Source organism: Nymphaea colorata, chromosome 3 (assembly GCF_008831285.2).
Source record: "Nymphaea colorata isolate Beijing-Zhang1983 chromosome 3, ASM883128v2, whole genome shotgun sequence".
NCBI lineage: Eukaryota > Viridiplantae > Streptophyta > Magnoliopsida > Nymphaeales > Nymphaeaceae > Nymphaea > Nymphaea colorata.
The window spans coordinates 26,264,241-26,277,346 of NC_045140.1; the positions used below are offsets into that span (position 1 = coordinate 26,264,241).

At 38.4% G+C, this 13,106-nt stretch overlaps 1 protein-coding gene across 1 annotated transcript; it reads right to left on the minus strand.

Annotated features, from left to right (window-relative positions):
• Nucleotides 1-588: 588 nt before the first annotated feature.
• LOC116250620 (methionine S-methyltransferase) lies at nucleotides 589-9,012 on the minus strand. Its single transcript, XM_031624388.2, has 12 exons — nucleotides 8,376-9,012; nucleotides 7,556-7,749; nucleotides 7,123-7,329; nucleotides 6,854-6,949; nucleotides 5,772-5,960; nucleotides 5,378-5,566; nucleotides 5,056-5,292; nucleotides 4,394-4,528; nucleotides 3,201-3,530; nucleotides 2,926-3,105; nucleotides 1,166-2,128; nucleotides 589-1,051 (listed from the first exon to the last, which is right to left on the minus strand). The coding sequence occupies exons 1-12, from the start codon at nucleotides 8,629-8,631 to the stop codon at nucleotides 743-745; spliced, it is 3,285 nt and encodes a 1,094-aa protein (XP_031480248.1). The 5' UTR covers nucleotides 8,632-9,012; the 3' UTR covers nucleotides 589-742.
• Nucleotides 9,013-13,106: the final 4,094 nt, after the last annotated feature.

Here is a 13,106-nt window from a genome sequence, read left to right on the forward strand (position 1 = left end):
GTGAAACAACATTTTTCCTCTCCGCATGTGCGTCCGTTTCCCTGTGTTTGGATGCCTATGAGATCCTATGAGCGACCAGATTCAAGGTGTATATAAAATATATTTTCATCAGTCACCGCTCCTTGTCAACTCGTTCACGTGGTAAACCTTAGGATCTTGCTTACCGTTAATGTTTATCCAGGAGTGGTCTGTACAAAGCCGTGGCCCCATAAAAAAACCAAGTTTCTTTATGCCCGTGTTTTTACAAATTTGCAAAGAATTCAGCAACGACGTGGCGATACGAGTGCGAGATGCAATATAAACTTGGGCCTCTGGCCCCATCTCATCGTGGCAGGGAGAGTGTGAGGAATTTATATTGAGCCCTTGACGGGACGACGGCCCCTAGACTCAGAACTCACCATGAAAGGAAACTCCTGGGCCCCTGTCTCTTTTAGCCCAAGGGTCATTCTGCCAACATGACCTGTAGCTTTTGAAATGTATTTCAGATTATGGTGTATTAATCGGCCAACTGCCATCTTTATTTGTCATTGCAAACAGGCTTGTAAAATTTTGCAGTTATGCTGCAACCGAACAAAAAGACATAATATCTCACATTAAAAAGGACATAATATTACCATGAACATTTGTGTTTTGCTGATGGAGAAATTTTCAGTATTTATTATTGAGGAGCTTGATATAGCACGTCAATCTAGCTTTCTAGACCAATGGTGCCAGCATAGGCGAGATGCTAAATACTGGCCACTCATTTTCCAAGGACTAGCTCTTTGAAGTGCATGATACTTCGTAGTGCACTTTCAAACTCTGCTTCCTGTAAGGCAACTGTTAGACGGCAATACCCCGGCACCCCAGTCCATGAACTGCTGTTAATGCACAGTCCTGTGGCTTTGAGGATCGTCTCCCTGATGTTTGATTGGCTAAGCATGACATTGGTGCTACCATTATCTTCCAAGCCGTTCAGTGTGACAGATTTTCCGAAATAGGCAGATGGTTCTGCCATCACAGATACTCCACCGTAGCACTCTAGCACATTCCACCCACAATGTCCTAGTGTCTAACAAATTCAGTAAAAAGGTGGTTAGCAGATGCATCCGATATGACAAGCAGAAATACTACTGAACATTAAGACAGAAATGAATGCAACTAAAGCACGATCACAAAAGACTACCTCTTTCAAACGTATTACTCTGGCCTTAAGAATTGCTTTCAGTTCTGAAATGGCCTCTGAAAAGCTTGTTTCTTGCCGGCATCTCATGCTCAACAACTTCTTTATAGCATACCTCATGGTACTGTGTGGCTTGCTCAAGCCTGGGAAACTGTGGAGTACTTCAATTAGAAGAGGGTCGTTGATAACCAAAAATCCAAAGTCCAGTCCCCCTCTCAGCATCCCAGAGGAGAGTCCACCAAGAAGACAAACAGAGAAATGTGGGTTAGGTTTCTTCATCTCCATGAATATGTCGTCCAGATTCCACTTGTCCATGTCCCCAGTGTTGAACTCCAACCCAGAGAATGAAGTGTCTATCACCACCCTGGCTCCGAATCGTGCACAAACTGAAAGAATACCTTTCATTTCCTCGTTTCCGTAAATGGAGCCTGTGGGGCTGACAGTTGGCCCTGAAATGTATATCCATGGTTTGTTTACAGTCCCCAAGAAATTAGTTAATATCCTGTCGCTGAGCTTGAATCCATTGTCTTTTGTTGTTGGGATGGTGGCAAAATTGGTTTTCATAAACTTTGCTGCAGACATATAGTTTCCGTTGCAGCCAGCAGGAAAACAGAGGGTTCCACCTTCTTCATTACAGCAAAGGATCAATTTATTGAACAAAGCTAGAGGGCAATCCCCATAAACCAACTCAGAGGCGTTATGCATAACAAACCCATAATTTTCATTTATAAACAGTTGAATCTCCTCACCAACATCAGTCTCTTGCTCTGTCATGTTCTGCCTTGCAAAACTTTCAAAGATGGCACCTTTAATGGCCAGAGGAATTGGTAAAGAACTGTGATCAACATCCATGTGTATCAGTTGTGTATCCTTGGTTCTATTCACAGAGAGCTCAGCATCATTAAAAGCCGTAATGGCAGATTTTGTAAAACCAATCATTGCAGTTGACTCGTTCTTGTGTTCCCTCTGTGCAGACAATAATAACATAAAAAATTGTGAGTATATGCACCTAATGCTAATTGAAACTCGATCCTTGGTGCATCTAGCATAGATAGAAGGCCTTGGGGAAGAACTTGTAGCAAGTACAAGCTCCAAGTAGGCTAAGAACACGCACACATGCAAAGACAAGTGAATAGTGCATAAGGCTTAGGCGCCATGCATCAGAAAGTGACATTCTCAATGCTAGATATCAAAAGCTAGGTCACACAGACTCACCAAAATACTTTCTGCACTGGAGTTGTCATTAGGTGAAGATGAGGATCCATTCCAGCAACCAACAATTTGCTTTCTTTTTCAGTGAATCAATGTTGGAATCATAGGTTACTAAATGTAAATTGCTATTTGCTAATTTTATTGCTTGTGCAAATTTTTCGTATGAAACTTGTATCTATGAGAGTTTATGTGTGTGTGTGTGTGTGTGTGCATCCCCGACGCACCTGACCCCTTATTTTTTTGAAAAAAATTCCCCACCTGCACCCTGCATCTGTGACACGAGTCAAAATCCAGACAGAGAATCTGCTAACCTCTAGTGAACTGCTGTTACCATGACATGGGGAGGTTTATAAATTATAACTGGCAAAAAAGGGACAACCTACAAGAGCATGACCACACTCATTAACCGATTTTCAACTTCAAAAGTAAGAATGCATTGTACAAGGTTGCATCAGTAGATACTCCGAATGAAATATGTAGGAAACACGTCCATGAGATTGTCAGCTCTGTGCCAACTATTCAAGCACACTTGGAGAAGAAGTTTTTATTACCTGCACTATAGGACGGCGATCAGAAAGCTGAAAGGACAGAAGCTCATGGAAAAGACAACCATAATAGTACTGGCTAAATAAAGCTGTATGGCCTTCAAGTAGTTCAACTGTCTTAGACAATGCACTGAAAATAGATCCTTCCTCACAAATGACAAAAGCCACTTCCAAATCCGAATAAACCTGAAAATATTAGTTTTAATTCACCATGGAAAATCAAATAAAAAATAATAACAAAAAATATGAACCAATGGTACAAGTATGAACCACACAAATACCTGATTTTTAAGAAGGCCACAAAAGATTGCTGCATGTGAGGGTAAAACATTGCCAGCAAGGTACTTTAGAACCCCATTAGAACCAGGAAGACTAGAAAGCTCAAGATGATCAGATATGTCTAAGAAGAGCCGAGATCCAGTCTCCCTTGTTGTATCTAGCAGTTGCTCAAATGCTGTACTAGTAACAACTTCAAATTCTGCCATGCCAGTGATCACAACTTGTGGTTTTAATTTCTTAATCAACTCAATCAAAAGATCAGATTGACGTGGTGCTTCAATCACTGTTATCACATCTTCTTCATGCTTGTCATCAGCTATACAATTTGTTCCCTGGAAAAAGTCACAAATGTAAGTAATTCTGGTGCCATGAACAAGTACCAGGGAGTGAAAGCTGTTCTCCCCAAATAAGATCACCTCCTTAAACTAGGAACATCCGCCATATGTATATAACACTTTCAGAAAATTTCAAATTTTATGTGGTTATGATGATAAAAAATAGAAATTTCAGAAATACGTGGCGTCAATAATGAAGCTTAAATAGGTTGTACTGAGAACTATCAGCTTGTGAGAAGGAAAGAAATTCATATTTTCTAGATTGAGAAAAGTTTAGGAAGATAAGGCACCTTTCTACCTTGTCCTCCGGTCTGAAATTGTTGACATAGGAAAAAATAAGAACGAGTAGTTGGGCCACTAACAGGCATTGAACGACAAAAGCATGTCATTTTCACTAAAATCATGATCAAGGCTATTGAGCACCAATTTCAGTTCAACATGGTATCATTACAATTTTGTGTGGAGGTGCCATGGAATTTCCTGACGTTTATTGAATTATCAAGTCCTTTCCTGTTTTCTCTTAGGTTTCCATAATTTCCTCAGACATTTCTAAGAGGAAAAATGATGGTCTAGTCCACGCATCTAAAATGAAGTTACAAAAATGCAAGTTTTCAAGGAATAACAGCAAAATCATGCTTGAATATTCTACATTTGCCTGATATTATCAAGCACAAAGACTCAAACAAAAAATTCAAAATTTGTGCATATTTTTCATATCACAAACAGTTAGGTGCTTTTTTGTAATTTTCATCTAAAATGTAGAATAAGAGCTACTGCATGAGTGCATGTCATTGACATCATAGCTAACAGAACAGGCATTTTTATTCTTTATATTGAAAAGGAAAATATTGCAGCAGTACCTCTATTGCCAAAGATGTCAACCATTTCTTCGGCAAGTGTTTGGTCAGATATTGATCCACAATGGCTAGACGGGGTGAAAAAAGTCGGAGTGCATCTTCGATCGCCACAGCCCTTGATGGAAATATGACAACATTCTGACATTCCATAAGCAAAATGCGTTAGAAATGGAAAATTCCTTGAAAATCTATTTCATCGACAAAAAGTATATTATTTTGAGAAATCTATTTCTGCATGGAGAAAATGAGGAGGATGCATCAGGATAACTCATAACTGCAAAAGTAACACCTCAGATTGGCCAGTTGACCACTTCACTGTCTAACACATTTTGACTGCTAGTTAATTGGAGTTTTACAGCCGAGCAAAAATTAAGCATCCAGCAATGTATGTGCAATGACAGCTATTCCCATTATACAACAATAGGCTAAAACAATAAACTAAATGAAGAAAAGATACGGTACGGTATTGGCAAATTGCAATATAACACAAAAAGCCTTTAATGCCTTCCAGAACTTGAAAATTGAGCTGCCTATCTAGAATTAATAGCACCTAAAAGAAGAATAAAATTGGAGAATACAATTGATCAGCCTAGACAGTGCATCTTCTGCAGGGATCCATAATCCATAATATAAGAATACTAGAGCTGCTTTTGTAGCCATCTTACATTGATATTTAGTGGAACGTGATGGTACGTCCGCATGAAGCTTGCTACAAGTTTGCGGAACTGTGTACTTCCAGATGGAGGCTCATATGGAAAAAATGTGTTCTCTTTTAGAATTTTGGCGAGATAAGCTAGAAAAGGAATCTTCTCATCTGCTACAGAATCATCTTCAAAGGATAAATCTAAAGAATTGCTGATCTCTTGGAAACCATTCTTGATAAAGTCAACAATTACTTTGACCTGTTGAACATTGTAAATTTGTCAGCTCTCCCCATGTAAAATGACCATCCCTTCTAAATGAGAATTACTCAATCAAACCACTTGCCTGACTTGGTTGACGGAGTTGGCAACTGTAGACTGATAAAGCATGTGATATGGGCCCACCAGATTTTCCATATGCCCAGGCTGTACGAGCACAGATAGGCTGATTTCCAACAAGGCCCATGAAAAATTCAAAACGATGATGACTGTTCTTCTCAATCTCAACTAGAGCTGAAATATCTGTATCAGCAGCCTGTAAAAATACAATCTATCGTCATCATTTTCTTCTCATTGGTTATTTTTCTGAAAAAAAAAAGTGACACAGACCATAGCAGTATATGCAATAAACATATGGCTGTTGACAAACGCATAAGATGCAAATGCCATGATATATATCACTTCTAATAGCCATGCCATTTGGAATATAATAAAAGGTTCATGAAACCTCTGACTCCTACCTGGATCACTTTTGTCTGCCAAAGCTTTGTAATCCGGAAACCTCTGCGCTCAAAGAGCCTCTTACAAACACCCTGTCCTGGACGTCCCCCAATGTTAAAGACCATAATGCCCAATGGCTTAATGACAGCTATTCCTTCTTCAACAGCCCTTGCAATCAAACCCAATCCAAATTGATCCTCAACAAACCCCTGAAAAAAGGAAGGAGACTCAGTGTACACTTCCCAAAGTTTGATGTAGATTAAAACTTGGGAAACATTCTTCTATGTTTGACAATTAGGATCAAACATACAAGAAGAAAATGACAGAAGAACTAGAAAACCTCTACATTTGACATCATCCATGTAAGATAAAAAGTAATAAATCCAAAGCTTCTTCCTTGCAACAAGTCTCTGGAAGTTACATATTTCGTTTTAATGTAAAAATGATGAATATAATAGACATTACTACCTAGTACCTACATATGAAAGTTTTTTTACATAAACGTAATTTATGTTTCCCAAATGCTTTTTGAATGTCATAAAGAAAAGTGAAAAGGTATCATAAGGAAAATCGTATTTACATCATTGAGTCCATATTCCTAGAGGATAACCTATGTGTATCATCAAATTCAAATATCTCTGCATGAACGTACAGCTTTAATATTTTAACATTAGGAAGCTTATGGTTTGCAGAAGATGCTTCAAGGACCACCAAACATGTCTGTTGATGTAGTTCATAATTCATATCATGTATCACTCTATAAATGCTGACCACTAGAAATGAAAGTGGTGTTTCTGTTGGAATTATTCCAGTGCTCACATAATAAACCTCCCGTCAGGTTAGCCTGTAAATGATAGACCATCCTATTTCATCAGCTTAAGTTTAGACAGAAACTAGTGGAAGGATAAAAAAATATTCCAGCATCATTGGATTTTGATTATATTAGAAAGCTTAGGAGAAAGTTATTCTATAATTCGCAGAGTAGAAGAAACAACTTTAAACAATACTTCTAAATTGAGAGGAAAACATCCATATTACTCTGTCGTGCACAGATAATAAATCAAAAAACCAAGATGAAGTGCTTGGAAATGAGTGTTCATACCTGGAGTGCACAGTAATTGCTTAACGAATATAGAAACTCCTCACTCGCGTTTTCTGTTATCATCTTTGACATGGCCTCGGGATTTGGATTTAGAATCTGAAAGTGAAAGGAAAAAGCCTTAGGCTGCCTTTTAAGTAATGACAGCAAAGTAGGTGCTTATACGAATCCCTGACAGAGAGACGCCCATATACCAGCTATACCTAAGCCATAGGTATACCGCAAATTTATTTGTTGCTAATATATATACATATATATATATATAACATTACCTGTGGTATGCATCCCACAATACGATCTAGCTCTATAGCATGATCTCTACAATATGCAAGCAAGTCTGACTCATGAAACTCCACTCTGTCAAGCAAAGTTTTCCCTTCGTTGTCATATATAAAGCTCCCATTCTCATCCAAGGCATTCAGATACAGATTTATCCATGCAACTTTAACTGCTCTTGGATTTATGTCAAGACCATATACCTGCAAAGTTACCATATCAGTGCTTCCATGCTCATTGCAGAGAATTGTTCAAAGAAAAAGAGGAGAAAATAATCTCAACATAGATTTCTGCAATCCGGAAAACACATCCACCAGAGGCTGCTAGTTACCTTACAAGTTCTAATATTAGAATTTATGCCTACGGCATACAAATTAAATAAGGAAAAAGTGCAAAACAAAAAAGAGGATTACCAGGAGCAGCACGAACCTTTAAAGGAGACCACTTTTCAGCAAGCGCAATAGAAATCCATCCGTTGCCACAGCCAAGCTCCGCAACAGTCTTGTCCTTAAATATATCGTTGGGGTGTCTGTTGATTCCTTCATAGAAAGTGAAGGACCAATCTTCTGGAATGAAAATACTAGGAATCTCTAACATGGTCATTTTTTTCCTTTCCTGAAGCCCTGAGAAATAAGTAACCAGTGCATCAGAATTGCAGAAAAATCAATGCAACTCTACAGAGCAACTGATTTCCGATTGTCTGCTCACTGGATCAAGAGATGCATAAACTTCATTATGTTAAAAACAATAAGGAAGAATTCAAACAGCCAATTAGAAATATGACGTTTACATCATCTTCCGCTCAACAGGAATCACTAGGATCTAGCTGGAATCGAGCAGCCTAAAAATCATCTTCCGATCACAAAAGTCTGCATCTCCCAACTCCTAAAAACTCTGATATACGTTCGGAACCGAACAACAAGAATCCATCCAAATTTCTGTTAAAGGAGATGAACCACACTAACAACATTATGTAAACTATTAAAAGCCACCCAATGACTGGAGTAAATTGCTGACAAGGAGAGCCAAACAGCAGAAGGACAGAACGATCGAAAGAATATCAGACTCCAACGTATAATTGAACGAGATTTTTCTTAAAAGAGAGACCAACATCTTCATATTTGAACACAAGAAATCAAGAACCCGTCCATTGGAAAGAAAGAATGTCAACTTCCAAGAACCAAGAAGAAAAAGAAAAGATGGGTGTCATTAAAAAGAACATCGAGAAACAGAGCGAAGATCCATCCACCTTGGTTGTCGGAGAGGAGAACGTCGTGAATGCGGAAGTGGTAGATGTCGAAGCAGCTGGCTGACGCATCCTTTGAGTGGCCGAAGCGCTTCTGCAAGGCCGTCAAGAAGGCTCGAGCCTGAGAGCGTGTCGCGGAGGACTCCAGCATCTCCAGGAGCGACTTGAAGGCATTATAGGCAGCATCGCCGGAGGGCTGACACTGTCTCAGGAACTCGTCCACGTTGAGTGCACCAGCCACCTTCTCCGAGTCCACCATTTCTCTATTCCCCTCTCGCCCGTGCAAAGTGACACAGAGACAAACTCGCGATCAGGGCCGAAGAGAGGAATACACACACAGAGAGAGAAAGAAAGAGAGAGAGAGAGAGAGGAGTGGCGAACTGGCGATGGTAGGTGGTATGGCTTACGAAGGAGCAGTACCTTGAAAAGCGGAGAGATAGAGAGATAAAAAAGGAGAGTGAGAGAGATCGATCAGAAGGCTTCCAGTTCTTACCAAGCAGGGAAAGGGAAGGAAAGACTCGTCTCCTATGCTACGTCAATCTTTTCAATAACTATTTCTTCCAATCTTTTGCATAAAATATAAAGCGAAAGGAACTTGAAACCCAAAGGAATGTAAAAAACTGAAAATTGCATGTCCTGATGATAGAATAAGTCGGATGTTGCTGCGGCTCCTAAATAATTTTCGGAAAATATCTCCTGTAATTTATAACAAAAAACTGACTTAATAAATTGTTAAAACATGCCAACTTTGCATAATCAAAGCAAATCATCCAAACCTGACTTGTATATGGTGTCCATTCGGTTGCACAGCCCGATGCATTGCATGGAGCAAAACATCTGGATGGATGGATAGTAAGAGGATTTCAATAATGCTGAAGGCTAACGGCCATTCGTTCAATCCGAATGTCTCACACACACGCAACCATGATGAGACATTCGGATGGATGAAACGGAACCTACTACGATCTTTCCATGAACTGTGTAGAGATTTTAAAAAAGAAAGAAAAAGAAAACAGTTCGGATCGATTTTTTTTTTTTTTTTACAATAAATTGATCTGACCAAATCTAACTTCGAGTCTGGATTTGAATCCAATTAGATAAAAATCTACTTATTGATCGAAACCAGAGTCGTTCGGATCATCTGCCTTGGGACCGGTCAAGGGCTTCTTTCTGGAAGTGGGGATTGCCGGCTCGTGGCGACCATCGGTGGGCACCAGATATTTTTTATTGGATACGCGAGAAATGACCGTCAGATTTCTTAAAAGGCGTGACATGAGTAACGCATCCAATCGGATGCGATATCTCAAATGGGAGTCCTTTTCACGAGGACAACTCTGCCAAAAGTAATTTACTAACTCTTTTTTGTAGACATGGATTTGACAAATTGTTATATGAAAAAAATATTTTTATAAACAATTAAATTGTAACGCATCCCTTTTTTTGCTGGGATGCAAATTAAATTCACTCGCGATATTTAATTTGTGATTCCAATTATTTTGTCTTTTTTTCGAACATTTTATCCCCTTTCTCTCAATTTCGTACTTCATTGTTTAATTTGTGGTTCTAATTTTTGTTATCTCAATTCTTACGACCCACAACTTCACAACCCTGCCACCATTTATATATATATATTCTCTCCCCTCGTACTCACGAGGAGAAATGAAAGCAAAAGATATGATAAATGAAAAGACAAGAGAATTGTCAGTTGTCTAGAGCTGGTGTCTAGATTCACCTATATGTTTCAAATATATTTTACCCTTGAGCCTATATGAAAAATCAAAATATGCCCGAAAATGTTCGTGCATTATTGTACTATGTATCGGGTTGCACCAAGTTAAAGGGGAAGTTCAAAGTTTGAAAAGCATGTTTTGTTCATTGTTTCAAAATCAAGCCGGAGAATATCTTAATAGTGTGGATCTTAAATCTACTTTATATGCAAAACCCCACGGATTTAAGGTTAGATGGGGAGGGAGGTGTCTCTAAACTTAAATCGAACATAAGTCATTATATCTAATGGGTGTTTTACGAGGGCAAAATTACGGAATTCTATGTTTAAAATTTTCAACTTTTATGAAAGGGACATTGTGTTAATCAAACAAAAAATTTTGATTGCAGAACTATAAGTTTAGAATTCTGAATTTATGATTCTATCATAAGGATAGAATTATCATTTTTGAATCTTAAAATTTTTTTCATCTCTTTAAGGCACATGTCATGATGATTTTAATTCACCAATTTTAAAATTTTAATTCATGTTTTATCAAAAGTGTCGTTTTCAATTTTGAAATCAAAATTCCATACTACCAAACAAAAAGGGAAACTAGAATTGGAATTTTCATTCCAATTCCAATTTGAAGTGGAATTCTGTTTCCATAATCGAAGGTCATAAAACATCCCCTAAAGATCACCAGTAACTTGAATGCTATTTCCCTGCCCATAAGGTTGCTGCATGTGTTGGCCAAAACACAAGAGAACAATACCTATGAAACTTGTACCAGCAACTACAAACCGTCTGGTTCTTGATGGGGTGTTTGGCAACAGCAGAGTTCTATAAACCTATTCAAATGTACAGGATAAACTCATAGAACACTGTATTGTGTTTGTGTGTTCAGGTTTTTGGGGCCACACATGAACACAGTTTTCCATGTAGAAACCTCAAGATTTTACAAATCAATAGCCTTAAGAATATGTTGCTACCTGTCTTAAGTTATTCTCTCCTCTGCCTACCATAGAAAAGTAAGAAAAAGAAGGGAACATACTGCAAAATTTTTTTCATCGACTTAAAGAAAGGGATATAAAACAAATTGAGCCAAGACAAATGTGTTTTTATCAAGAAACTTGGACCAAAATATTACAGTAGCTTGGTCAATGCCTTCTCTGCAACAGCCTCCTTGAAAATGAGCATCCGTTGCCATTATCGTCCTGCTTCGATGTTCACCTACCGCCATCGTTTTCTATCAACTTTTCAGCACAGAAGAAACAAAAAAATCCAGGAAATTTTAAAAGAAATACTTCAAACCGTCGGCAGCCATCCGCCATCCGATCCCCATAATTCCCTCGGCATGACTTTCGGTTCTTCAATGATAAAATATCAAGCGCCTGCTGGTTTTGCAGACCATCTAATTTCTACAAATCAAGTTTCTTTTTCTTCTAAAGTAGCATTTCCGAACATTGCATTCTTTTTCCCACAAGTTTTCTAATTTCCTCGACCGCCACCCTTAAAGTGGTTTCTTGACTAACTACTGAAAAAGGAGAAATGTCCATTTAGTGGGTACCTTTAGTAGTTTCAGATGTAAACTTCACATATCTAATCTTTAAGATATGGACAAATGACTGCCTGTCTTTGTCATTAGCTTTAACTATCTAGTTAAAGGATGAGTTAGACAAACTTATACTTTTTTCCATAAAAAGTATAGATCATCTTCTATCTTAAGAGGGTAATCTCGAAAACTACAGGTTTTTCCATTCTCCAGACTATCGTAGGATAACTGGATGTTATTTTCTGGCAATTGTCGGTAAAGGGAAAGCTGGTACTCATCTTTATACGGCAAACATTACATTAGAGGCCGAAATAGCTGCAGTCCCCGTTTGGTGTTCTTGGTTTTTCAGTGGTTTCATGGTTTTAAAAAGAAAGAAGTGTACCATGTATGTATACATATGACGGCATTAAGGGCATGAATGTTTGGGATTCAGGTTGGCCTATTCTTTACCAAATACGATTTCAATTGAATCCTTCCAATCTCATTGTCTAGCATTAGCAGCGGAGAAACATAGGGGCTGGTGTGGGCTACTGCCCACACTAGCCCATTAAAAAATTCATTGGAAGATTTGAAATTATAATGTAACAATTCAAAGATTATATGATGCGTCCATAACAAACTTGGGTTGGCAACTCAGGTGCTCCTCAACCAAAAAAATCTTAGCGCCGACCATTGGATAACATCCAACGTACATAATTTGGGACAGATGTTTATCCAATCCAGATTTGGTATCAAACTAGGAATTGAATTCGATTATGAAACTGCATACACTGAATTACATTAGCAATCAGGGAAAGAAACTGATCTGAATGGGTCAAATAATTGAATATCTTTCGTCCATTTGCACCCTCAAATGGCATGCGTGACCATATATTAATGAGTCGGTGACAAAAGATGCCCAACACAATCATAACAGCCATCTGCGGGACCCACGCATGGAAGAGCCAACGGTCCTGAGAAGTCGGTCGGCAATTAAATAATGATGGCTTCCACTATGGAAAAATAAAGCAAGAACGTCTTTGCTTTGTTTCGAGGCCCGTTTAGTCGCCTTATGCACATGGGCCAATGGTTTGAGTTAGTGTCTTAGGAACAAATACTATAAATATTTTAATGTATCATAGTTTTATCCCGATATTTATTGTCTTCACTAGATACGCTCCAAGGAAGCATCATATCCTCGATGTATATGAGGTCTTCAACATGAGAATGCAATTTGAAGTTATTGTAAAATCATCAAGTTAGTATCTCGTCATAAAAATAATGCCAACTTTTTATATTGTAACATGTTGAAAAAAATCATTCTTCATGTATATTCCTTATAGTAATGTGCTGTTAACGTATAAATGTGTCCACGACCCGCTGAAAAGTTTACCAAGTTTTCTTATTTTGGATTATTGTTGGCAAACTCGATGAGCTGGCTCTAGAATCGCTCTAGTCGGCTCGAGATCATTTTCTCACTGGGCTGTGTCAGGAT